The sequence below is a fragment of the Antechinus flavipes genome, chromosome 3 (genome assembly GCF_016432865.1).
Source record: "Antechinus flavipes isolate AdamAnt ecotype Samford, QLD, Australia chromosome 3, AdamAnt_v2, whole genome shotgun sequence".
Classification (NCBI taxonomy): Eukaryota; Metazoa; Chordata; class Mammalia; order Dasyuromorphia; family Dasyuridae; genus Antechinus; species Antechinus flavipes.
Window position 1 is genome coordinate 10,087,392 of NC_067400.1, and position 27,650 is coordinate 10,115,041.

At 45.7% G+C, this 27,650-nt stretch overlaps 1 protein-coding gene across 1 annotated transcript; it reads left to right on the forward strand.

The window, feature by feature from the left end:
• Positions 1-27,294, forward strand: MAB21L4 (mab-21 like 4). The gene is made up of 5 exons (XM_051991714.1): positions 1-790; positions 17,468-17,693; positions 22,081-22,234; positions 23,792-24,145; positions 26,664-27,294. Exons 1-5 carry the CDS (start codon positions 289-291, stop codon positions 26,754-26,756), a joined length of 1,329 nt encoding a protein of 442 aa, XP_051847674.1. The 5' UTR covers positions 1-288; the 3' UTR covers positions 26,757-27,294.
• Positions 27,295-27,650: the final 356 nt, after the last annotated feature.

Here is a 27,650-nt window from a genome sequence, read left to right on the forward strand (position 1 = left end):
TCTCTTGGCCCGGCCCTCCTGCCGCCGTATCTATAATCGTGAGTTGCCTGACACAACAGTTCCTCTCAGAGGTGCTACCTTGGCTCCAGTTCAAGTATTTAATAGGGAAACGGCGGGGCTGCCTGTCTCCCTGGTGTTCCCGCGGCTCCGCCCCGTTGTACCTGCTCCCTGGTTCTCTGGAACTCTCCCTCCCCAGCGCATTCAGCCCCGGCTCCCGGAGAGCGCGCAGCTCCTCTGGGCCCCCGAGCCGTCCCGGACCAGAGCTGCGCTGGCTGGCTCTCTGAGGCCATGGAGGTGAAGATCTCCCTGTGGCATCACTACCTGCACGCCATCCAGTCCCGCGAGACCCCCAAGATCCAGGACTACCAGAGAGCCGAGAACGTGCTGCTGACCGTGCTCGAGAGGGTCCAGGAGCTGGACTCCCGCTTCCAGGTGGATTACTCCAGGGATCTGGAGGCCTTCCACTTTGCCCTGCGCACCTCCGAGGATGACCTGACCATGGAAGTGCCCCTCTGGGTGGCTTCTGACGCCCTTTTGGTCCAGGAGGCCACGGACGGTGGGCTGGAGGAAAGGGGGCTCCGGGAGAACCTGCCCAGCCCAGCTTCCTACAGCCTGGGCGTCCCCCGGGATGTGGCCGGCCTGGAGAGATGGATGACCGAGGACGTCTTCAGCCCATCCGAGAGCCCCGAATGCCAAGGCTACATCCTGCCCAGCAAAGTCCTCAGGCGGCTGAAGGACCTTCTTGTGGCCGCCATCGTCCACTGCAAACACCACTGCCTCATCATGCCAGGTAGTGGGAAGGATGCACGTGTGTGTGTCTGTGTGTGTGTGTGTCGGGGATGAGTTTTGGCACATTTCCTCACCGAGCCGGCAGCGCCTTCGAGGAGAGCCGGTCCCTTCCCTCTCTCTAATTCCAGCTGGGAACTGAAGGTCCCGGGGAGGTTCAGGCGCCGGGCGGGTGTCAGAGCCACGCTGCGCCCCGGCCCCTCCGGGCTCTCCCTTTAGGTCGCTTTCCACCATCGCTCACTCCCCGAGTGTTCCTAGAATGTGACCTTCTCAAACTAGGAGTGCTCAGCCCGGGCAGCGCAGCCGGGAGCCTGGGTGACGGACGGGCGTTATAGCAGGGAGCTAGCCCCGGGAGGGACGCTGCTCCTGGGGTGGGCTTTGGGGGACAGCCACTGGCCATCCCAGTGACTCCTCCCACGAGCCCCAGAGACTTAGTCCATTCAGATCTTCCTCTCCTTTTGCTCTGGGCCGTGGTGGTCTGGGAGCCCCCGATGCTGGAAGAGAGGCAGATGGTGTGGGGAAAGCTAGAACGGGGTGGGCTTCGGGGAAGCACTAAAAGGCCCTCTGGCCAGCGGGGGAGAGAGCAGTCTCCATGAGTGTCACAGGCTGGGGTTCCTCTCGCCTGCAGGATTCTGGGATTTGGCTTCTTCACCCCATGGGCTTGGGGCTAGCCATCTTAATCACGATGACTAAAAGGCATTAATTTCTATGTCTTACTGAAGGCCAAGTGTGCCCTGGGGGCACGAGGAGAAATGATCGCAGTGAAAATAATCATGACAAAGATTCCCAATAATATTATTGTGAACTTTATAAAGCCCTTTATAGCCATGATCTCATTTGCCTCTAGTCTCTGGGATAGACGCTTTAGGAAGGGCTCGCCAGGTCTGAGGGCCAGTTTCTCTCTTGACGAGAAGGGCGCCGGGGATTTTGATCTGTCGTTAGAGGGAGTCCCAGGGAGACAAAGTCCCAGGGCTTCCCAAGGGTCAAAGCAGTCTAGCTGCGCTTCAGCGTCGTTGTTTTGAGCTGAGGAAAGAAGTGTCAGGGAGAACGATGATATGACAAAAGAGGCAACTGGGGATTTGTGTAGGATCTTAACTGAAGGGCGAATCGAGGTCATGAAAGGGATTCGAGTCCTCAAGAAACCGATTTTTGTTCTTTCAAGTTCCCTTTATCTTTTTTTTTTTTTTAATAGCTTTTTATTTTCAAAAGATATGGAGATAATAATCTGGGGGAGTGGAATCAGGAAGACTTAAATTGAAATCTGGCCTCAAACTAGCTCTGCAATCTTAGGGGTGTTCACTCACCTGTTTGCCTCAGTTTCCCTATCTGTAAAATGGGTATAATAATAGCACCTACCCCTGAGGGTTGTCACGATGAGCAAATGAGATAACATTTGTAAAGAGTTTAACACAGTATCTGGCACACAGTAGGTGCTTTGGAAAGGCTTATTCCCTTGGCTTTCCCTCCATGAGCTTGGGTAGCTACTTTTGATGACTTTCTTTCATTAGAATTGAATTCTTTTCAATCCCATTTGTTTTGTGCATGGAAAGGCATGATGGTGAGAAGGGTTCCATCGTTGAAACACCAAACAAAGCAATAATCGGGTGAGAACTTTCAGTTAGAGGAATGCACTCTGGGAAAACTGTCCTGCAGGTGGGATTAAAAAGGAGGGGAGTGTAGGGGGAAGTTCACGGTTTGAAAGAGGGAGTGGATTTCCCTTTGACCTTCAGTCCATTGGGAACGATGGAAAACCAACCTTCGGATCACCAGCGGTCCCAGCGGGCTCTCGGGTTTGGTGATGAGTTCTCGGCCACATCCAGGGCCACAACTTCCTCCTTTTCTCCTTGTTCTTCTATAAGCAGATGCACCACAAACCTGCGCACAGTCAGGAAAAACGGCCCCGATGACCCTTCGCCATTTGTCCTCCAAAGCTACCGTACAAATCCCACGATTTTTATGAATCATCAAAGTCCCGAGTTCCCTCCCTTGAGGGCCGGCTCATGCCGTTGACTTGATTAGAACCCCCTCTCCCACTTAGGGGTACTTGGGCTGCGGGTGCTGCCAGGGAGAGGGATGGATTTCTCGGGGTGAGGGGGTGAGGGAGGACTTCATTTTCTGCCTGGCTTAGCTTTATGGGCTGCTGATCCTGGAGGAATAACAAGAGCTAATATTGATATTGCCCTCTAAGGGCAGGTTCAGAGACGCTATCTCCCTGTTGCCTCACAACAACCCCGGGGGGTCAGTCAGCGATCGTCTCTCAGGCTCTGTTTACCGTGGGGCAGCTGTTGTGCGGAAGCTGTCCTGGACTTTATTCCTGTTTTACTCAAGAGCTAATTGAGCTGTGCAGAGGGGACTGGCTCTGGCGCCCAGGTAGCAGGTAACAGCCTGGTTGACGTTTGAACTCGGTCCTTGGCCTCTGAATGGGGTGGGAGTCATACTTGTGTCTCTCCTCACTCCAAGCCCAATGTCCAAAGGTCTCCGGCCTCCTCCTCTGGTAGGGAAGCCCACCTTTATGTCAGACCTCCCACCCTTGACCCATCAAACAAAAAGGGCAATGGCTCCAAAGAGGCGGAGGGAGACCGGGTTCAAGCGCACCTGTCCCGGGCGTGAGCAGAAGGACCACAGGAAGCACGAGGGTGAGATTCCGAGCATATTTTTCCGAAGCCTTCCTTAAAAGGCAAGGTGGCTTACCGCTCGGGCTCCGGTCCAGCCCCCTGCTTACCTCCGCGGGGACCGGAACAACCAGTCTGACGTCTCTCCTCCAGCAGGGCTTGTGAGAGACTCGGGTGGTAGCTGGGAGAAACCCTGGCGCCCGGCCAGCCCTGGCCTTTTCCTGCCTCTCTGGACCAAAGCTGCCGGGCAGGGAGATGGGCACCGGGGCCCAAGTAGACCGCGAGACAGGGAGAGCTCAGTCTGTGTGTGTCCTTAGCAGCTAGCAGGCCAATGGATGGAACAACAGAGGGGGAGGTAGGGAGAACTCGGTCCAAATTCTGTGACAATAACTGTGAGATCTTGGGCAGGACACCTAAACTCTCAGCCTCAGTTTCCTTAACTGTAAAAACGAGGAGAACTGTAGCTAATACTTCCCAGGGCCATTGCAAGGACCAAAGAAGAGACTATTTGGAAAGCTCTTTGCAAACTTTAAAGTACTAAACACATGCTAATTTCTGCTGCTGTTGTTGTCTTTGTTATTGTGGTTCTTTAAATCCTTGCCAACCGTCTGACTGACATGATTAATGTCACACAGCCACCAATCAGTGCTGAAGCCATCCACGATCCTGCTCCTGATAAGATGATAGCTCATCTTGATAGAAGGTTACAAAACACTTTGCAGATGTTATCTCATTGATTCTTGAAACTACCTTGTAAGGCAAGTACTTGGCTCCCTTTTAGAGGAAATTGAAGCAAACAGGTTAAGTGACATGACCAAGGTCTTGCATCTAATTTCAGCAAGATTTGAACTCAAGGCTTCTTGGCTCCGAGTCCAGCGAAGTCCATGAAGCTATGGTGCCTTGATAAGATAATGATATCTGCCCATAAAATGGACTCGGGGCTTCCAGCCTTGGGCTCTGAAGAGGGAAGAGGATAGAACGTGTCAGACAAATTCAGAGAAGAGAGCGACCCGATTTTCCTGGGTAAGTGTAATGGATGAGTGGCAGAAGTGGCCGACTCACAGAGAAGTCTGGACTTGGTTGGATGAGATCCACTCTCCAGACCACCAGCCCCTCTAGGGCAGGGGCCATTTTGTTTTTCTGAATATTGAGGTGAAGGGCTTGGGGTTGAGCGTGGAGTGAGAACAACCTAGGGGTAAATTCTGGCTCTGCCATTGACTGGCTGGGTGACCAAGGGAAGGTCATTTAACTCTTTTTCATCTGTAAAATGGGGATATTAGAAATGGCACTTTCTTCATAGGATTCTCATGGTGCTTGTATGAGATGAGGTCTAGGAAGTGCTTTGTAAATATTCCAGAAGGATTGCAAATGCCAGCTACCGGACCTGGCACAGAGCCTAGAACACCATTGTGGTTGGGACTCATCCTTTCTACCATGAACAATCCTTTGTGACCCCATTTGGGGTCTTCTTGGCAGAGACACTGGGGTGCTTTTCTTCTCCAGCTGATTTTGCAGATAAGGAAACTGAGGCAAATAGGGCAAAGTGACTAGTCCAGGATCACACAGTTAAGAAGTGTCTGAGGCTTCCTGACACTCTCTCCATTGTTGCCTCTTAGAAAACCATGCGCTTTTAACACATATTTGCTGAATTGGGTTGAGTTTGTCGGCCGATAAAGAGCCTTGAAGATTTTTGTTTGTTTTCACAATAGTGTTTTATTTTTTCCAATTACACGTTTTCCACATTCATTTGTGTAAGATTTTGAGTTTCAATTTTTTCTCCATCCTTCTTTTCCTCCCTCCCCCCGGCCCCCCAAGACAGGCTATACATGTACAATCATTTTAAAGATATTTTCATATTTTTACGTTGTGAAAGAAAAATCAGAACAAAAGGGAAAAACCATGAGAAAGAAAAAGCAAAGCAAGGAATAAAAAAGTGAAAACACTCTGCTCCGATCCACATTCAGTCTCTCTCCGGTGCAGACGGCGCTTTCCATCCCAGGGCTATTGGAATTGGCTTGGATCGGCACGAGCGGAGAGAGCCAAGTCCATCACAGTGGAGCATCACACGCTCTTGCTGTTACCGTGGACAACGGTCTGGTTCTGCTCACTTCGGTCAGCATCAGTCTGAAGATTCTTAAACAAGGGGAGGGCCCAGCCAGGCCTGTGCTTCGGGAAAATTAAACTCTCCGCTGAATGTAGAAAATGGCGGCTCGATGCCCATTCAGGGAGGAGAACTGTGCTCCCGGGAAGGGTGAAGGTAAAAGAAATGAACAGGAAGATCCGGAGCCTGAGTGGACAGGATGGGACATCTCTGTCCCTTCTACTCATCCCGGCGTCTCCATCAGTATCAGTGTAGCAGCCAGAGCTTCGTATGATGCATATGCCCCTGTGCTCCTAGTGCTGGGCTGACCCTGCTGGATCTCGGGTCCTTTTTGCTCTGTTCTTGAACTCCCTGGGATGTGGACTTTCCAACCCCTCCCCCAGATGATCGAGAGGTACCGGCTATTCTTCCCTCTAAGTAAGAAGGATCTGAATTTCCCATCATCCACACTGCTGGGACGTTCTCCCTGGTGTTTCTATCTATCTCCACTCAAGAGCACGGGTTATGAAGAGGAATGAATGAATGAACTCACAAGGAATGAAGAAAACTCCTTCTTTCATTCAAGAAAACTTTCTTCATTGAAATATAGAGAGATAACACAAGTTGAGGAAATGAAATAAATCCAGCTAATCTCGGGGGCCCAGTGAGTGGTGCATTGGACCCAGAATCAGGGAGATCTAAGTTCCAATACCATCTCCGATATTTGCTAGCTGGGTCACACAGAGCAAGATACTTAACTTCCCTCAGCCTCAGTTTCCTTATATGTAAAATGGGGATAATGATCGTATCGACTCCACAGGTAAAGGCCAAATGAGGCAATCTATGTCAAATGCTTTGCAAACCTTAAAATGGGATCTAAGCGTTAGCTTGTATACCCGACCAAAGCCATACAGCTTCAAACCCACCGGGGGAAGTTAGATCTAAGGCTTCCAAAGCTCTTCTCAGTAATATTTCTGCTATAGAAGCAGAGGAGGTGAACCTGTGTTTCCTGATGAGACCAGGGGCGTTAGCCTGGTGGGAAGGAAGAAGTCCAGGCTCTTTGTTGCCTTCTGGAAAGTGGGGGTGAGAGGTTTGAATGATCCCCGGGATGTTTGCTGTAGATGTAACCTGGGGCCAGCTCGGGAACTGGGTCTCCTTGTTTCCCACCTGAGGAGTTTATGGCGTCTGATGAGTGAATGAAAAAGGGAAGAGGCTAACGAAGCTCCTCTCAGCGCCAAGCTCTGATACTTGTGTGTCCTTGGAACCAGGTTGTGTTTTGCTAAGAAGAAAACAATACATAATTTAAGTATCTCTAAGTGTTGGTTTTCTGGAGCTTGGGATCTTGGGAGCATTGGGAACTTTCCCTTGTACCATCTAAAACTTGGAAAGAGAAAGTAAGCACATTTCCCCCCTTTCTTCCTGATTCTGCCTTTTTTCTCATTGTGAGACTATATTTCATGTCTAGGCCATTCAGAGGTTTATGTATGGAGATGCAAAGTCCCAACATGGAAGGGATTTGGGTTGAGACTGAACAAGCAAAAGAGAGGTCTCTTTGGAACAGAACCAGAACTTGAAGTCAGGGAATTTGGATTTGGATCCCGGTTTCAATGCTTTTTGGCTGTGAGACCATAAGCACAAGGAGACTCAGTTTCTTTATCTACAAAATGGGTACATGCTACATGTACTATTCCATAATCAACAGCCCTCTCTAGTTCTTAAAGAGCCATAGAAATGTAATTTGTTGTTCATATTGTTCTGTGGGCAAAGGGCTGGCCTTGGAGTCGGGAAAACCTGGCTTAAGTGCTGTTTCTAAGACATCCTGGTTGGGTCCTGAACAAGTCACTTAACCTCCCAAAACCTCAGGCATCTCTCTGAGATGCTAAGTTACAGAAGAATGGCCAATTAATAAATGAAAGAGCATTTATTAGACACTTAGTAGTTGTCAGCTACTATGCTATATTTGCTGGGGATCCAAGGAGAAAGCGTAAGGTGGTGTCTGATGCTAAGGAACTCATAGTGCAAAGGGCTGGGGTGGGGGGAGGAGGAAAGAGTAGCTCAGCTAAGACTTTGAGTGGAGAGCGGCAGGAAGGGCCGTAAGTCAAAAAAAGGTGGGAGTGGGAAAGGGTCTCAAATTTCAGGCGGTGAATCAACAGGGCGGATGGCAAGTCCCCGAGGTCCTGCATTTCAGCCAAAGGACGGGACTTGATTTCTTCAAGTCATCCAAGCTTGTTGCTTCTTTCTACATTGCCCTTTGGATGGGGGACGGGAAGAGACAGAGGAAATAGGATCCTGATGGGATCCTTCCACCCAGTCGTCCCATGATATTTGGGCTACTCAGGGATCAAATGAAGGGAACGCCACCGACTGCTCGGCTACTCCATAGGGTATGGGGAGCCCCACGTTGGGGAGAAGTACAAAGAGAAGGGCTTGCGGATGGCTGGTCTTGTGTGTCTTCCCAGGCTGCAATCTCCAGGGAAGGGAGTTTCATGGCTGAAGTCCCCTACACAGGTGACACCACGGGTTCAGGCCCTTCCCCAAACAAAAAAATCACCAATAAAATCAACTTCCAGCCCTCTTCTTGTCTCCACTCCTTTCTCTGACAGGAAGGAAATGGATTTCAAAATGGTCAAAATGGCTCTCTTCCTGCATTTCCCTTTGTTTGGAGCTTACCATCCAAAGCAATAAGCATTTATCAAGCAACTGCTATGGGATAAATACTGGCTGGAGACGCAAAGAGAAAATTGGCTCTTTCCCCTCAGTGGTTCCCCTGATGGGATACAATAAACCTGCCAGTTCATTCATTCAACCACCCTTAAGTGCAGATGAGGTACAAGACATTCTACTTGTCCAGGCAAGCCCATATAGGAGAACTTGAATGGAAAGAGAGAACGCTAACAATCAATGTCATCAGGAGAAGCTTCCTGGAGGAGGGGGCACCCGGAGGACGATGGGGATTCTAAGAGGCACAAGGGAAGAAGGGAGAGCATCCCAGGCAAAGGCAAAACACATGTCGTGCCCAACAAAGCCCCTCCTGGCTTTCCCTTAGGAGTGAGCACGACTTCTCCATTGGCTTTTTGCTATCCAGGACACGCCCACTGCCTTCAGTGTCTCTATCAGAAACATCTCCAGCTTTTTCCATGTCAGACGCGGACATGAAATACCCGAGGTGCTTGGAGGCACTGGGCGGATGGATCCGCCTGAGGACGGGGGTGTGTTCTGGAGGCTGGAGTGCAGGAATTAAAGGAGCCAGAGAATTTCATTTTGCCCTTTCTGCCTCCCTGGAACTTCACGGAATCTTCTCCTCAGAGGGAACCTTAGCAGTCTTCTAGCTTAGCCTGTGTTTACTTTGACTTTGGGACTATTTTCAGTCATGGGGAGCTCACCTTCTCACAAACGGTCCATTAGAATTCTAATTGGTAAAGAGGTTTTCCTGGTATTGAGCTTAAATTCACATCCATGAAACTTCCACTCATCCACTCAAGTTCTGACTTTCTAAAGTGAAGCTCTCTACACTCTTCAACAAGAAAACCTTTAGACATTTGAAAGTAGGGCTAAGGTGCCTCTCCCAAGACTTCTTTTTTTTCTAGGACCTTCCACATAGTTACATAACAGCTTTGAGGTTCTCCCTCAGCTCTCCTTGCCGTCTTGATCCTCATTTTCTGGAGTTAGAATTTCTTAAAATGTAGTGTCCAGAATAGGATAGAGTTCTCTAAGTGTGCGCTGGCCAGATGAGACCATAGTAGAATGCTATCTTCCTTACTGTGGACACTAGGATTCTGCTCATCCTATTCAAGAAAACTTTTTAGGGAAAACAAGTCATATTGTTGACTCCTAAAATCTTAGACTGGGAAATCTCAATTGCTTGGTACATTGTAGGAGCTTAATAACTTGATTCGAACAAAAATGACTTGACTTGAATAAAAACAAATCCCTCCAATGCACACTCAACAAATGACCGTCCATCCTCTGCTTGGTGAACTGTAGTGAATAGGAAGCCATTATTTGGGGAAGGAAGAATGCACCAAACAATAGCTTACTTTATGCCATAGACTGTGCTAGTTCCCAACAAGATGATGTTTTCCCTCTTCCTCCTCTTTCAATCGAATGGAAGCTCCTGGAGGATAAGGAGTATTTCACTTTGTATCCTTAGCAATCAGCACAATGCCTGGTGTATAATGGATACTAAGCAAAACATAATTGATCCTAGTGGATCACTATTTTGGATATATTGTTGCAATCTTGTTGTCCAAATTTTATATAAAAGTTTAGAAACAATGTTCATTAATGATTTAGTCTGTAGTACTCCTTTTTTTGCTTTATACTTCCTTGGCTTGGGTATCAAGACTGTGTTTATTTAATTACATGATTTCTTTTCTTCCCCTCCTTCCCTTCCTTCCCCTCCTTCCTTCCTTCCTTCATTCATTCCTTCCTCCCTCTCTCCCTCCCTTCCTTCCTCCCTCTCTCCCTCCCTTCCTTCCTCCCTCCCTCCCTCCCTCTCTTCTTTTCTTCCTCCCTTCCTTCCTTCCTTCCTTCCTTCCTTCCTTCCTTCCTTCCTTCCTTCCTTCCTTCCTTCCTTCCTCCCTCCTTCCCTCCCTCTCTTCTTTTCTTCCTTCCTCTCTCCCTCCCTCCCTTCCTTCCTTCCTTCCTTCCTTCCTTCCTTCCTTCCTTCCTTCCTTCCTTCCTTCCTTCTTTCCTTTCTTTTTCTTTCTTTCTTTAATCTAAGTACTAATTGTTTTTTAAAAGTTCGACTTAATTCACCTGTACAAAGGAATAAATGCCTATTCTGATTAGTTGTTTGGAGATACAAAGACAAGAAAGAAACCGATTACCCTTAAGGTGTTGACATTCGATCAGAGGAAATAACATAAGTAAATACCAGGTAGTTACATGTCGGGCCTTTTTTCTGAGGTGGTGCTGGTGCTGCTGGGAGTTGAGCAAGCTGGGAGGTCAGGGAAGGTCTCCCATGGAAGACTCTCACTGGTCTCGGAAGGAAGCTGGGCGATCTAGGGAGAAGCAATGAGGAGCGGGCACATTCCAGGCATGCGGGAAGCCTCTGCAATTAGGAGGGGTTGGAATGTAGCCTCTGAGGAATGGGCAGATCCATTTAGCCGGAACGTTGAGGGAGTGAAGGACAGTCTTATGTAATGGGCCTTCAGGGAAGCTAGAGCCAGGCTATGAAAGACTTTCAATGTCAAACACAGGACTAGGGCCTTGAGTCTGTTCCTAGACATAATAGAGATCAATTAGGGACCTGCTCTTGGGGGAGCCCAGTGCTTCTTTGTAATTGTTGCTTTTCGAGATGCTCACAGACCATCTCTTGAGTGATTGGTTCTAGAGTATTCTCAGAAGTCGAACATACTAGCTCACGTCTCCATCCCTTTCCTTTTGAGGAAATCTCAATAACATTTGCTATCACTCCTCCTGCAGCCCTTCTGTTTACTACGATCTTTCAAATGTCACAAGCCATGGCCCAGAGTTGACGATGACCATTTCTTTTAGCCAATAAGGACTCATTCATCTGGACTGATCGACCTGAGTTCATCAAAGGCCTCCAAGTGCCTCTTATCTTTGGTATCAATCCTCTGCCACCCATTTCAGTTTGATTGTTTTCAGGGTAAAAAGTCATTCTTGGCACTGAAAATGGAAGCATGATACCGGAACAGCAGTTTTCAAGCTCAGATCCCGTCCCATTTTTGGTCCTCCTCTTTTCTGAAATATGGTTTTTAAAATCATCTGCATCTCCTTTTTACCATTAGTCCCTCTTGCTGCTCTTAGCTCATTGAATGAAAGAAAAAGCATTTACTAAGTGTTTACTATGAATAAGGTACTGTGCTAAGTGCTGAGGATATATATATATATATATATATATATATGTATATATGTATATATATAATCAAGAGAGACAGTTCCTGCCCTAAAAGAGTTTTCTTCCCAGTGCATTAGGAAACATGACACATCCAAGGTATCAGAGGTCAGAGAAGGGAGTTTGGGTCTAATGAGACAGGGGAATGATATTGATATATATCTCTATTTTTCTATCTATCCATTCATCTATCTATCTCCCTCCATCCATCATCTATCTACCTACCTATCTATCTATCATCTATCCATCCATCTATCTCCCTCCATCATCTATCTACCTATTTTATCAGTCTATCTGTCTATCTATCTTCCATCCATCCATCCATCTCCCTCCCTCCATCATCTATCTATCTATCTATCTATCTATCTGACATGCCCTTTCTATAAGAATGATACCATTGATTGATTACTGAGCTTAGACAAAGAGGGGGCAGCATGTGTGGGGGGTTGGAGATATGCATGCGGTGGCAGGTCGAAGGGGCGGGCGGACGCTGGATGGATTGGGTGGCAGCTGGACGGCCAGATGGAAGGGAAGGGGAAACGTGATTTCAGGTTTGGGATTTGCACTCATTAAGCCACTCTAGGACATGAGGGTACCGGGGGTCAGGGAAGGAAAGGGAAGTGATTCATTTGCATTCACACAGTGAGTGAGATGTGAATATGGGATTCTAGCCCAAGCCTCTGAACTCTCAGGTTCAGGCAATATCCCATGTCTCTTCCTCCAGCCCCAGTGCAGGAGTCCTTACCATACGTGTGTAGCACTTGCTGGCTTAGTGCCCGACACAGGCCTAGAAACCAGAATATGGTGGGTCATACGTGGGCAGCCAGATCTTTTCCGCACTCTGCTTCTTGTAATCTCTAGCCCTAGCTGGAGTCCTTTCTCTACCCATCCCGGGCACTGCCTACTATCGGTTTCCCAATAACCAAGGTGTGTGATCGGCAGCAAAGGTGTCAGGCTGGGTTTGGGAAGGCTTGCTGACAGTGCACTGCTCCAGAAAGCCGGCGTCCCCTCCCACGGCCCAGGTCGGGAGCCAGGAGCCAGCCTCAGGATTCTGGGGAGCAGTGGAATGGAAAGCAAGGATGGGAGGGGCTGGAGCAGTCCGGGGCAGGAGGTGTTCCCGCTGAGCCTGGACCCTGACAGCAGGGCCTGGGGTGGATGCAGGGGTCTCATATACAGCCCTAAACAATGTGAGCTTCTATTAATCCCCGGTGCAAATGGCCCAGAGCTCGCCCCTGACCAGAGTCTCTAAGGGTAAAAAGGAAGGGGGATCTCAGCTAGGTAAAGGGGGTCCCTGGGCTCAGTAATTATAGCTGACATTAGGAGAACCTCTGGGGCTTTATAAAACAACCCACACCTTCAACCTACCATCCCTCATGGCTATAGCTTTCCTTACCGGACATCTTCCTAGCGCAGGTACATGATGCATGAGGACCCCGGACAGACCTGGCCTGGCACGAGGAGCTCCGAACACAGGACCCCCTTCACCACCGTGAGGGAACAGGGCGATGTGACGGGAACCGAGGAGCCTCTCGCCAAGCCCCCCACTCCCACAGCACAAACCGAGGCTGCTATAAGCCAAGACTGTGCAGCAGACCCAGAACAGTGGGACCCATTTGGGCCCCACCCAGGAACCCTTTGGACACAAAGGCTCTTGGGATTTTTGTCCAGTTGGTTTTTTGACTGTGGAGGGAGTTCTTGAGATTCCAGAGAGCTTTCTTGCTCTTGTCTCCTTTCCGGGAGCTTTTGTTTGCTTTTAATGCCTTGTGGATTGCTTTTACCTGGGGCTGAACGTGTATATTTTTATGAAAGGAATTGTTTACCTGAACCCTCAGGCTCCGCGTGAGCCCCGACATCTGATTTGGCACCTAGATCAGGAAAATCATGCACTGAGAGCGTGGCCACTGCCCTTCAAGTAGAGACTGGATCTACCAGATCCCCTCCCATGAGATGGTGCCCGCAAATACCCAACGGGGAGTCCCGGGAGAATCGGTGCCCTCCTTCAAGCGTGCTGCTAGAGAACCCAAGAGGAGGGCATCTCCTGTGGGCAGCAGCCTGGGCACTCCCTTCCACTTCTTCATGCTCCAATTGACCTGTTATCCTGCTAGAGAATGTTGACAACTATTTAAAACTCTCCAGGGAAATGCAAAGAAATTATCTATCTATCTATCTATCCGAGGGACTCAGTGATCAGCAGGCCAATATGGCGCACCAAGACACTCAACAAAACTGTTGACGAGAATAGTGGAAAACATCAATATCTGTAAAACCCAGGAGAGCGAGTGGATTAAAATACCCAATGTATTCAGCTCAATTTTATGTTGGACACAGAAGCCATCCAGTACAATCTAGTATTAAGCACCTGTTGTATCCATCACTCTATATGCATCATTGGGTGAAAGACTGGAGGTATAACTATGAATATTTACCTTTCTGAGGCAAAGAGGGAAGAAGGTAGGAAAAGGTGGAGGTACCGAGTAGCCATGGCTACTGGAGGATCATTCTCCAAGACCTTTGGAGTTTTCCTTGCTGCTGTTCAATGGGTCATTGCTAAGGACAGACCAGAGGCAGGGAGAAAGATTTGGCCACTGGTGGAGAGAAAGGGTGCCCCGGAATGACCTCTGTGCCCCTTAAATTTTGGGTCCCTGAGACATAGCCTCGGTTACTTTGACTTAGTAACAATTTTAGGGGAGGGTTTAGTGTCTAATAAGGGGATTCCCTGGTGGGGAATCACGGAATACTTGACAGGAGAATTTGAAGAAGAGATTGGTATCCAACAGGTGGAATTGGGAGGAGAGCATCATTTCAGGGTATGGAAAAGGTAAGTCACGAACGGAGGCTGGAAAGAGTAGGGACATGGAGAGAAGAGAGAACATAGTTTACTTTGGCTGGAGCATCCAGTACGTAGAAGGGAGGGGTGCAAAGCAAGACTTCAAAGAAAGAGCGGCAGCAGATTGGGGAGAGCTTGCTGCTCGCATCAGGCACCGGCACGGTGGGGCACATGGTAGGGACATAGGGAAACCTGGCTTTGGCTTCCACCTCTCATACTTATTAGCTGTGTGATCCTGCATGTCACCCCTTTGAGACTCAGTTTCCCCATTTGTCAAACGGCAACAAGGACACAGCATAGACCTCATACTACTGCTGGGAAGTGAACAAAAACCTGTGTAAGCCTTGAAGAGCTATAGAAGCTTGAGCATTTGCTCTGTAAATGTTCAGGTTTGATTGCTGGAATAAAACCAAAACAGGCATTATTTGGGAGCCCCATCTCTGGGAATGTTGTTGAGCATTTCCCCCAGTGGCTGGCAGATGACGCATCTTACATCCTCAGCCAAGATTCGCTCCATCGAACAATAGCCTATTAATTTTCTGTTTATCCGGGCATCAATCAGAGAGTCAGCGTGGTAGACCGGTGGTTAGGAAACTGGCTCTGAAGCCAGGACGTGCTGTCTGTGGCATGTACTGGCTGTGTGATCCTGGGCAAGTCACTGAATCTTGGCTTCCTCATTTTTCTCATCAGTGAAACACCACCTGCCACACAGGTTTGTTGTGAGGAACAAATAAGAGAATTGTCTAAGTGTATCTCGTGCCTGGCTCAGTAGGTGCTTCATAAATGCTTTCTGTCTTCTTTCCTCACCCAGGTTTAAGGTATTGATCTCTACTAAAGGATAGAAAGTCCCATCCCAACGGGCTTTGGGAGTCGAGTTACACACACACACACACACACACACACACACACACACACACACACACACATTCAAGATAATTTGGGGCAAGTGAGGGAAGGATAAAGAAAGAGCAACTATAGATTCAAATGGTTCTAAATGAATGACAAGAACAATAGCAACCATACATGGGTATCATCCTTTGCATCGATTGTCTCATTTGATTGTCACAGCAACTTTGTGAGGTGAGAGGAACAGGTGGGATTATTTCTATTTCATAAATGAGAAAACTGAGGCACAGAGAGCCAAAGTCAGCCAAAAGCTAGTAAAGTATCTGAGGCAGGGATTCAAATGTGAAAGGGCAGCTCTACTCGTGCCTTCTAGTGGTTCATCGAGGAAAGATCCATCAGTCAATCAACAGAAATTAATAAACACCTTATGTATCAGGCACTCTGTGCTGGGCACTGGGGATACATAGAACAAAATCAGCCCCTTCCCTGAGAAAACTCCCCACTCTCAATCCAATAATGGACTGCGATTCTGTTCTTCATGTGCCAAATCCTAACCATCTACCCTGTTTCTTTGGAACACCTCCAGTTCAACTGAACAAATCTTTATTAAGTGCCTACTATGTGCTAGGCTCTCTCCAAAAGGGTGTGGGTGGGATTGTGGCCAACACACAGAGGAAGAATGTTTTCATTTAGTCACCACCAGAAGACAAATCCATTAATTAATTGGGAGGAAGGATACCCAGGCTCCACTGGGAACATTCCGTGACTAACAGGACAAGAAAGGTAAACTAATGAGTTCAGAAAAAACAACACCTAAAAAAGGAACTCTGGGAAGTTTCAAGCCCAGAGAAAAACAAGGCTAAAAAGGCTGTGCAAGGATACTGGGCAAGTTGGCTTTGGTTTAGGGCCAAGGAGAAACTGACACTCATCTTCATCATCAAGGCTGTTAATAATTACCGTCCAAAACATACTTTTATACATCACGGTTTCACGATTCCCAGAACTCAGCATAGGTCCTGGAACATAGTAGGGGCTTAATAAACATTTGTTGTAATTGAATGAAATCTCAACCATTTGGATTTTCCTTCCATTGGTACAGATCTTGTCCTATCTATGCCTTTTCTTCCTTCCTGTTTATTGTCTATTGTCTTCTAGGACTCCTCCATTAAAAATCTGCTCAATGATTTGGGAACCTGCTTCAAGTTCTTTCAATAATCTGTGGGTACCCATGAGGCTTCAGCCTGTTAATCTGTTGTCCTTCATGCTTCTTCCATGACTGATCCACCTTTTTGTCCATTACTTTATGCCACAGATATATCCTAGATGTTATCTCTCACATAGCATTGAGGCGCCTTAACCTTGCCCTTAAGGGCAAGAACTGTTTTGTTTTTATTTTTATATCCGTAGCACCTGGCACAGTGCCTGGCACCGAGTCAGTAAGTGAATAATCAATGAATTCTCATTGATTTATTGTATCCACGTCAGAACAAAATCTCTCTCCCTGTTTACCACTGTCCTCCCTATCTTCCCCTATTTCAATGTAGTTCATGAGAGCATAGAATGTCGATTTTTGATAAATATCTTTATCTCCATCACAAAGTGTCACAACTGACAATAAGCACTTACCAAATACTTTTTCATTTGTTCATTTTTTATTTTATTTATTCCCTTATTGATTTTCTCTTTCATTGTCGGTAATATTCCATAGCCAACTTATGGCCATTGTGGACCTATCTGTTGCCCTTCGGGTGACCTTCCTTGCTGATTCTTCTGAGATCACGGTAGTGCTTTATGAGTAACAGCCACAAGAATCATACAACTTCTTACTACTAATCCTACTAATAACATCTTGCCTCCAGTGAGCTCAAGAGAACACTATGACGGTTCTGGTTCAACTCATCCCTTTGGCCTGATGTATAATTCCCAAGGCTGTTTACCATGATGTTGACACTCTGAATGGAGGATGTTAGAGATCAAGACTGGTTGTCATAAGGTCGGAGCTAGCTTTATTAAGAAAAGATTCACTAACCTCCTAAGAGATAAATGGTCAAAGGAGATGAACCACCAGTTTTCAAAAGAATTGCAAACTATTGGCGGTCATCTGAAAGGATGCGCCAAGTCACTAATAAGAAAAGAACACAAATCGGAATAATGCTAAGATTTCACCTTATGTTCAGTATATTGGCAAAGATGAGAAAAGATGGAAATAGTATTGTCAGAGGAATTGTAGAAAGATGGCTTTATTCTTTGTTTTAGGGAAGTTAAGTTTGAGAGATGAAAAAGTATATGTAGAAATGACAATGATATATACAAGGCATCAATAAAATGGGTGCACATTTGTGTGTGTGTGTGCATATGTATATGTATATATGTATATATACATATAATATATATAAAAGAACGATTTACATTTAGGGATACCTGCTATTGTTTATTTCTGGCCCTTGTTTCAGGTTCCTTGAATGCAGCGAATTTAAAGGAAGAAGATCTCCACATGTCCTTGCTGGTGTCCAGTGGTTGGAGAATGATCCGGTTTAATATCATCCCTGTGCTAAAGAAGAACCACAAGATCCTTCACCTTCAAAGGAAGCAGCTGGCCGGAGGATTTCCAGATGACAGCTTGGAGAAAATTCAGCGCCAAGGAGCTGATCTTATACCTTCAAGTTCCCATCATTGGCGGTAAATACAATTTTACTAGCTTGCTGTCCCTTCCTTCCCCTATCTCCCAGGGCACAGACACATCCTAGAAGGAGGCAGCAGGGGAGCCCCACATCTTACCAGCCTCTATCTTAAAATAGTCAGGTGATGCAGTGGAGAGAGCGCTGGTCTTGAGAGCCAAAAGACTTAAGTTCAAATGTGGCCTCAGACAGTTATTAATTGTGTAAAACTGACAAATCACTTAACTTGTATCTGCCTCAGTTTCCTCATCTATAATAATAGCACCTATCTCCCGGTGTTGTTGTGAAAATCACATGAGACAATAAAGTACTTTGCAACTTTAAATCTCTATAGAAATGTTATCTACCTTTATTTTCCCTGATAGAAGCAGCTAACTTATCATGGGTGCTAATCATCAGTTGGGCTCTGTCCAATCTGGGGCTGCTTGACCAAAAGATTGAAGATCAAACTCAGCACTGTGGTCAGCGGGTGTAGCGGCCCCTAGTGCCGGCTCTTCACAAAGTTGCTGGGGGGTGGACTAAGACCCTCAGAGACCATGTTAACCAACAGAAGATCCATCTGTGCTCCCCTGGGGACATCGAGGGCTTCTTGGGGCTGGGCTTCCAAAGGGATGGTGATGATTAGATCCCATTCCAGGATATTAACATAACTATCATTTGCATTCCTGTGAACCCTTTCATCTGAGGTTCTCAGAGTACTTCAAAAATATTCATTATACTGGCCACACCCCTGAGAGCCAGATCCCCATTATTCTTCTTGCCAGATGAGGGAACCCAGATAAGGGAGTGTTATCTATCTTGTCCAAGGTCACAAAGTAACCAGAGGCAGATTTCAGGATTTCAAAATCTGCTTGAGGAAATGTAGCTTCCAGGATTGAGAAGTGACAGCCCCATGATCCTCTGTTGCCCTTGTCAGAGTCCATCTGAACGATTCTGTTCAGTTCTGGGCACAGCACTTGCTCAGTACATAGTCGGTGCTTCCTCAATGTCTGCTGATCCATCGAGGGACTGTCTGAGTTTAGGGAGGGCATTGATAAGATGGAAATGACCAAGAGAAAGGTGGACAAAACGTGAATGATCTGCTGCGAAGGGACCTGGGGAGACAGGATTCCTTTAGCATGAAGACTCAAGTGGAAGAGGTGGAAAGGTGGGGGAGCGGATCTTAGAGTATTAGAAGGACTGCTATAGGAAAGAACACATAGACCTTTTCTGCTTGGCAGAGGCTGGATGGTTCTGCATGGTCAGATGTCAGGAAAAAAGCTTCCCAGCTTTCGAGGTTCCCAAATGGGATGAGCTGTCTTGAGAGAGGGAGGGGCCTGCCAGAAATGGGTTTCCTTTAAGGAGGCTTCAACTCCTAATTCCTGCCGCCTCCCCCACCCCAGAAGTCAGAGATACCTGCTCTGCCTTCTCCTTTCTCACTCTGGGGCCTTTTTAGGGCTGCCCATCCCCGTATGCTCCGAGCTCTTAGCTGCACCAAGGGACGCTGTGGCCAAGAATTTTCTCCCTTAGCTGATCCCCAGTGGGTGTTCTTCCAAGGGACAGGATTTATGGTCATCGATGAGTAACACTTCTGGATGGTTAAGGAGAGGTAGGAAACTGCAGGCAGTGACTGAAGGGAGAGATTGAGCAGATCTACTGTCCTGAGACCAAAAGGGAGAAATGTGAGGAGGATGGGGGATTAGATTACGTCAATGGTCATTTCCAACCCACGGCCCATGAGATCTGAGAGATAGATGACTTCCATTTCTAAAATGACAGTGGTTAAGCAGAGTGGCTCTTGTTAATGACAGTGATTTAATAATAGTGACTTGGAAGATTATATAAATCACATCATCCAAGGACCCATTAAAGGGACTGGAAATAATCAGTGTGCGCTAGAAAGAGGGATGAGTTTAATATCATAGAACCTGAGTTCAAAGTCTTGCTTTGCTATCAGCTGTGTGACCTTGGGCAAATCAAATGATAAATATGATATACACAAAATAATTAAAAACAAGGTAGTTTGTGAGGTGGGCAGCTAAATGGGCACAGTGCACATAGATCATTGGGCTTGGATTCAGGAAGACTCCTCTTCATGAGTTCAAATATGGCCTCAGACACTTAACAGCTGGGTGATCTTGGGCAGGGCATTCACCCCCGTTTGCCTCAGTTTCCTCATCTGTAAAATGAGTTGGAAAAGGAAATGAAAACACTCCAGTATCTTTGTCAAGAAAATCCCAAATGAGGTCATGACTAAAATGACTGAACAAGTTTGAGAAAGAGAACTTCAGGATTGGGGATCGATCAAGAAAAGTGACACTTAGAAGGTGGGAACTGATCTGCATCTTCAAGAAGAAGATGGCTTCCTGGGGCAGAAGTGAGGAGGGCATAAAAGACATAGGGGATAGGCTGGGCAAAGGTGTGGAGGCCTGAGATAGAGTATCAGGTGTGAGGAAAAGAGAGTGGGTCCAAATGAGTAGATCTCAAAGTACAGGAAAGAGAGGGATGTAGAATGACTTAAGTTTGCTGGGTTGGGACAGGTTATAAGAGGCTTTCAAAGCAGAACAAAGGACTTTATCCTTTACAAGCAATCCTTTACATGTTGAATAGGTTACAGTATATCCTGGATACAATATACGTGTGCAGAACCAAACAGTTCTCTTGTTGCACAGGGAGAATTGAATTCAGAAGGTAGAAATAATCCGGGAAGAAAAACAAAAATGCAAGCAGTTTATATTCATCTCCCAGTGTTCTTTCTTTGGGTGTAGCTGCTTCTGCCCATCTTTGATCAATTGAAACTGAATTAGCTCTCTTTATCGAAGAGCTCCACTTCCATCAGAATACATCCTCAAACAGTATCGTTGTTGAGGTATATAATGATCTCCTGGTTCTGCTCGTTTCACTTAGCATCAGTTCATGTAAGTCTCTCCAGTCCTCTCTGTATTCATTCTGCTGGTCATTAAAGGACTTTATAGTTAATCAATCAATACACATGTATGTTGAATGGACTATGCTAAATATGTAGCATAAAAAGAAAAAAAACCCAGAGTTGTATAGGCCAAAGAAAGGAATAAATATTCAATCCTAGAAGGAAGAGGGAACCTTTGGAGTTCACCCTGTAGAGAGAGGGGTTGACATGGACAGATCTGGGATTTGGCAACTGCATGGAGGATGAATGAGTAAGGAGAGATGTGAGGCTGCCAGACCATTAAGTTGACTTGTAATAGCCTGGGGAGAGGGGCTGGAGGCTTGAGCTAGTGTGGTGACATTTCAAATGGAGATAATGCTAAGCCTTGGTGACTGGCCGGATATGTGAGCTGAGAGCCTGTAACGAGTAGAGAAACATACCCATGTGTAAGTCTGGAAGGCTGGAGGGTGCTGGTGCCTTCCATAGGAATAGGGAAGTTTAGGGGAAAGATCTGTTTAGGACATATTTAGTTTCAGAAAAGCAGTCAACAAAAAGATGTCTCTGAGACCTCGGCTTCAATATCAGAGATGGAGTTGGGAATGCTGAGCTATATTAGGACTGGATTTATGGGTCTGTTAGCTTTATCCTCTGTACATTACTCAGTACCTTGTGATTTGTCAAGAGAGCACTGGGCAAAAACTTGAATATTGTAATGAACCAGAATGCATTTGGGGCGTCATCTACCAATCATTATGACTTTTTCTCCACCACTGTGTTCTCTCTTTGATGCAAGTCTTCAACTTTCTTGTAGCTTATAGTCTCAGGGAGGGCACTAAGACATCAAGTGACTTGTCCAGAGATAGGCAGTTAATAAGTATCGGGGCAATTCTTTTTTGTTGTTGTTATTGGATTTGGGTATTTTGTTGTTGCTGTTGCTGGATATTTGTTGTTATTGTTACGAGGCAATCAGGGTTAAGAGATTTGTCCAGGTCATAAAGCTGGTGTCAATTGTCTGAGGTTGGATTTGAACTCAGGCCTTCCAGAGTTGGTGCTCTATCCACTGCAGTGCCACCTAGCTGCTCCAAGAGGCAGTGCTTGAAGTCAAATCTTGCTGGGTTTGTGAATCTGGTTCTCTTAATGCCTTTCTTGAGAAAAGTTATCAAAAAGCATCCATCCTTTCTTTCCCAGATTTCAGAAATATTTCCCATGAAAGCTTCTTCTAAGCATCTTGTCTGTACCCATCTTTTAAAAAATTTAGGGTTTTTTCTTTCTCTAAAATCACATCAAGTTGATTTGGAAACTTCTGAATCCATAGCCTAATCAGTCATGCTCTTCTGTCTGATTTCTCTGAGCCCTCATGTACAAATCCAGGTGATTTATAATACTGATGGAAAAACCCAGAATTTTAAGGATCTTTACTTGGATGTTTCCCAAGATTCGCAGCTACTGGAACACTTTGGATTTTGCTTGTTTGTTTATTTTCATGTTGCTTTGTCTTTAGGATCTCCACTGACAACCTCATTACCAAACTCCTCAGCATTGTGGGTTCCCTCAAAGGCTACCGTCTCGACAGCCTCTCCATCTTGGATAGGGTCAACAATGAGGGCTGGCGTGAGGGAGGCAAGAAGGCCGGCCTCACATTTGACCACCTGAAGGTCAGTGGTTGGGGTCATCGTGTGCTTTTGAAGCATGGACTCTGTGTCTGGATTCCCTGTTCACTTCCTCTGAAGCCCCCTTTAACTCTAAACTGATGAACAATATGACTCTGGGCTAGAGTACAGATCCAAGGCTAGCTTTGTAAAAATAACTCTGATTCATTTCAATGGCAGGAAGACCAATTGACCAATAATCAATGAATAATCATTTATCAAATGCACATTATGTACCTGATACTAGAAGACAAAGACAGAAGTATGACGGGCCATGTTGTTAAAGAGCTTCTATTCTCTAGGGGAGATAATATGCGAGTCAATATAGCTTAGAGAGAACAAATGCAAAATAAACACAAGATTCTGAGGAAGGATGGGATTGAAGCAAGAAACGGTTTCATGAGGGCTTTTCCTGGCTTTCTTCAAGACAGCTCCAGAACCACATCTACAGGAGATGTCTCTCCATCTACCTGCCCCAGGGCCTTTCCTTTGAGATTATCCCATTCACCAAATAGGTCTTTATAAACCTAAATGTCGACATGTTGTCTCTCCATTACATTGGAAGATCCTTAAGGGAAGGGATGAATTTTGCCTTTCTTTGATTGCCCTACATAGTAAGTGCTTAATAGGTGCTTGTTGACTCATGGGATGCGTCCAGCCCACGCACGAGCAAAAACTAGGGCAAAGATTGAGATGGGAGATGGAGTGATGGGTGTGAAGGTGCAGCCGGTTTACTGGTTCTGAGTGAGAATAATAAATGATAAGGCTTTAAAGATTCCTAGAGGGCAAAGTTATAAAAGGCTTTAAAGCCACTTAGGACTTTGGAAAGGTCTTTGGCAGAAAGTGGGAGTGGAGCTGAGTCCGGAATCCACGGACACCCAGAAATAGAAGTGAGGGGGGAGATTTCAGTCATGGGGGCCATCATGGGGATGGACAACACCACATTTGAGAGAGTTAATAAGAAAATTGGATTATAGCAGATATGGAGGGAAGCAAAATATGAACCTGGAAAGACAGGGGAGGACCAGTTACGAAGGTCTTTCAAAGCCACAAGGGAAGAATTTATATAGGCAAGAAGAATTTCTTGGAATTACTATTATTCCAATGTGAATTATTCTTTTTCTTCCAATAAGAAGCACTGGAGTTTATTGAGTAAGAAAATGACATGACTAGGCCTAAGCTTTAGGAAATATCCCTTGGGCAGCTCTGGAGAGGAAGCTTTGGAGTGAGGAGGGGAATGATCGAGAAGGCTATTACAGGAACCCAGATGAGAGAGGATGATAGCTGGAATGAGGTGGCTAGACATGGAGAGAAGGCCATGACTGCAAGAGATGTTATAGAGGCGGAATGAGGAGCATCACGATATTAATCATTGCACAGTGGTGATCTAGTTCCCAGAGTCCCTCTCTCTCTCCCTTAGTTAAGCTGAGAAGTAAATCCATGCCATGAGACAGTTCTGGGGGTCTTGGATTCCAGTGTGTTTCTGAGAGATTTACAGCATCTTTCCCTACTCACCTCCTGCCCTTGCCTTTGAGCCCTGAATGGATGCTCTGTTTCCTACAGATGGTGCTTCTGTGGGCCACCGAACTCTTCCCATCCCCAGAAGACTGGAGTGACCTGGAAAGTTCTGTGTACCGGTTGCTGGTGATCTTGCTCTGCTGCCTGGCCACCAAAAAACTTCCTCACTTCCTCTTCCCCCAACACAATCTCTTCCAAGGTCAAGGTCTTGACCTGAACTCTTTGTACCAACAAGTTGAAAAGTTTGCTGGGCAGCCGGAGCAGTTCCTGAAGATCCACGTGACCCATCTGTTCTCCAGCTCCCCGAGGATAGACAATGGCATCAAGGCATTCCTGCAGCTCCCTGCCAACAACCAAAGCTACTGGGACACTGCCTATTTTGATGTCCTCCTGGATAAGGTAGGAACCTGCCATCATGCCCGCCAGCACGGAGAGTAGGAAGACTGACCTGAGCTTTCTTTATATTCCCAGTTATATATCTCTATCTCTATCCATCTATCTATCTATCTATCTATCTATCTATCTATCTATCTATTATCTATCTCTTATCTGTCCATCTCTATCCATCTATCCATCCATCCATCTATCCATCTATCTATCTATCTATCTATCTATCTATCTATCTATCTACTATCTATCTCTTATCTGTCCATCTCTATCCATCTATCCATCCATCTATCTATCTATCTCTTATCTATCCATCTCTATCCATCTATCCATCCATCCATCCATCTATCTATCTATTTATCTATCTATCTATCTATCTCTTATCTATCCATCTCTATCCATCTATCCATCCATCCATCTATCCATCTATCCATCTCTCTCTCTTTCTCTCTCTCTCTCTCTCTCTCTCTCTCTCTCTCTCTCTCTCTCTCTCTCTCTCTCTCATTATATATATGCCCTGGCATCTAAAAGCCCTGAATAAATGTATTTGTTTGAATGAGAGACATAGAAGGTCTCTTTTTATAAAGCCCTATAACACTAGTGTGGGATAATTGAAAATTCTCTGAAATCCTCATTCCCCCAAATATTTTCACTGCCACCTTAATTTAAAAAGCAAACAAATTTGGAACTTAATGAACATTAAAAAAATCACATTTTAATATCCAAAGTAGAACATAAAAATCCACTGAAAAGTGGCTTGTCACGAATCATTGAATCTTTATTCCAGTTGGACTGCTCTTTTACCAATTCAACACACAATTTTTAAAGCAACCCTGATTGTCTGTCTCTTCTGAACTTCTGTTCTCCTCTGTGCACCGAAAACAAGTTTCAGTGACCTTCATAGTTTCCTTCCTTTTTGCCTTTCTTATTGGTAGTTCCTCTCCCTAAACCCATCCCCCTACTTAAAAACAATTGTTGAAATAAGTAAGAATGATTTTAGGTAACCTCATATGTATGTAGCACATTAAGGCCTTCCTGAGTTAATATTGTCTAATTGTCTTTAATAAATCAGTTTAGTCAAGCAAAACAAATCTAATTCTAAAAATGTGTCCTCTTGCACTTCGAATCCATCACTTGGCACCCAGGAATGGGTCCTCTATAATTGTGAGGGGTCCTGCCTGACCAGAGTCTTTGGGCTTTCAAAGTTGCTTTTCTTTATCCTATCATTGTTATTGTTTAAATGATCCTCTTGGTTCTTCTCAATTCATGCTGCATCAGTTCATATAATTCTTCCTAAAATTCTCTGAAATTGTCCTTCTTTCTTTCTTTCTTTTGGTCATTATGGCACAGTGATATTCCATGAAATCCCCATCCCATGACAGAGACAGCTAGGGGGTGCCATGGTACTCGAAAGAGCTGAGCTTAGAGTTAGTAAAACAAGTTCAAATCCGATCTCAGATACTTATTAGCTGTATTATCCCAACCAAGTCTTTTTTCTTTTCCCCCTTCAATTTACTCAATTGTATAAGAATATATAATATAACATAACATAATATAATATAATATAATATAATATAATAATAATAGTATATATATATATATATCTCCCAGGGTTGTTATGAGGACCAAGTGAGTTAATATTTATAAAATGTGCCTGGCACATGATAGGAGCTACATACTTACTCCTCTTCCCATAATTTGTTCAGCCGTTTCCCAACTGAAGGGCAATCCTTTCGTTGCCAACTCTTTGCCACTGCCAAAAAATTCCCCAGGCCCAGCCCTCTGTGTCCCTCCCTAGCCCTCTCAAGCAGAATGGGGATTTTTGTTTCATTTTTGTTGTTTGTTTGGCTTTTGCCTCATTACCTTCCCCCCCTCCCCCCAGCACAGTGCCTGGCACATAACAGACACCCAATAAACACATGCGAAATTGAATAGAAGGAAATCCTCCTCAGGTGTCTCATTGTGTTCAGATCGACCTTGGGCTGCTGCGGGCTGCACCAATGGAGCGGAAGTTCTGGCAGGTCTAACTGAGCTGGGGGAGATTCTCCATTTGCAGATTCAGGATGTGTTTTTAGTGGGCTTCATCATCTCGTTTGGGGGCAATAAAAATGTTGAATCCAGCAATTCTTGAAACAGAGAAGTCTTATGGTCTGCCTTCCTGGTGGGATTCCCCCCCCCCCCGACAAAATTAGACAACCTTCAGGTCCTGGGGGCTGGCACCATGGTATAACCTGGTCATACTAGGAATCAGGGATGAGCCTGGGGACTTAGGGCTAATTCTTCCACTCCTGCGGCTTAGTGAAGTGTGACCAGGGCCCACACTAACAGAAGCTGGAGTCCTACAGTGGCATTTCTCTTGCTGGGATGAGAAATATCACACACCCTGAGTGCAAATGCGTGTACACACACACACACACACACACACACACACACACACACACGCACACACGCACACACATGCACACACATGCACACACACACACACACACACACACACGCTTCTCATTTCTCACCCTCCTGTCCTCTCTAGTTCCAGGTCTACAACATTCAAGATAAAGATCGGATTTCGGCGATGCAAAATATCTTCTTGAAGACCAAGAAGTTGGAGAATTCTTCAAGCTGAGCTGCGCTGGTTTTTATCCCCGAGAGACAATAGCCTTTTGGGGAATCGTCTCACGAGGTCACTGGGCCCTCATGGGGACCTCCGTCCTCTGGGCACTCCCCTTTCCTTTTCCTTGCCCTCGGACAATGCCTCAGAGCACCATGGGACAAGATGGGAGGGGAAAGCATCAGTTTTCTGGGAGATCTTGGCCTTCAGCTTGTTCTCTCAGAATGCAAGAGGTGATGGGCTCTGTCTGGAGAACAGACATTGGTGGATGAGTATCTGAATATTGGGATTTTCCATTGTGACAAAAGTCCGCCAGCACGGTGCTGTCATAACCATATTCTATTACACTAAAGTATAGTCTTTGGTCCCTAGGGTTAGGGTTCAGATTTGCTGCTTTTATTTATCCTCACCGAGATTTGGGGTCGATAACCCCGCCCGCACAAGAATACCCACCCTTGACAATGGGTATGTGGGCACGGACTGAAATTCTCTTTGCAATGAAATGTGACACGATTGATCTAAAATAAATAAGTGCCAGTGGATGGGATCTGCGGATGGAGCCCGTGTCGGGGTTTCTTTGCCTTTTTTGAGTTTTGCCTTTTGCTATGTAGAGAAATGCTCCCATCCTCTACTGAATCCTTTCCCATGAATCCCATGCTACAAGTAATTCCTGGTTTCCTACATTCTCCTATGTTTTTACTATAGCTAACAATTATAGTAACATATACCAACAGTTCTACCAACGTATTAGCTAACAGTTATAGTAACATCTAATAATATATTACTAAACAGTTATAGTAACATATACTAACTAGCACTTATAGTAACATATACTATATATGTTACTAACAGTTACCGTAATATTAACTAGCAGTTATAGTAACATACTAACAGTTATAATAACATATA

Coding starts and splice junctions, on each gene's coding strand:
- MAB21L4 (XM_051991714.1), top strand. CDS start 289: ATGGAGGTGAAGATCTCCCTGTGGCATCACTACCTGCACGCCATCCAG. Junction 22,235..23,791: donor TCACATTTGACCACCTGAAG/GTCAGTGGTTGG, acceptor TGTTTCCTACAG/ATGGTGCTTCTGTGGGCCAC. Junction 24,146..26,663: donor TTGATGTCCTCCTGGATAAG/GTAGGAACCTGC, acceptor TGTCCTCTCTAG/TTCCAGGTCTACAACATTCA.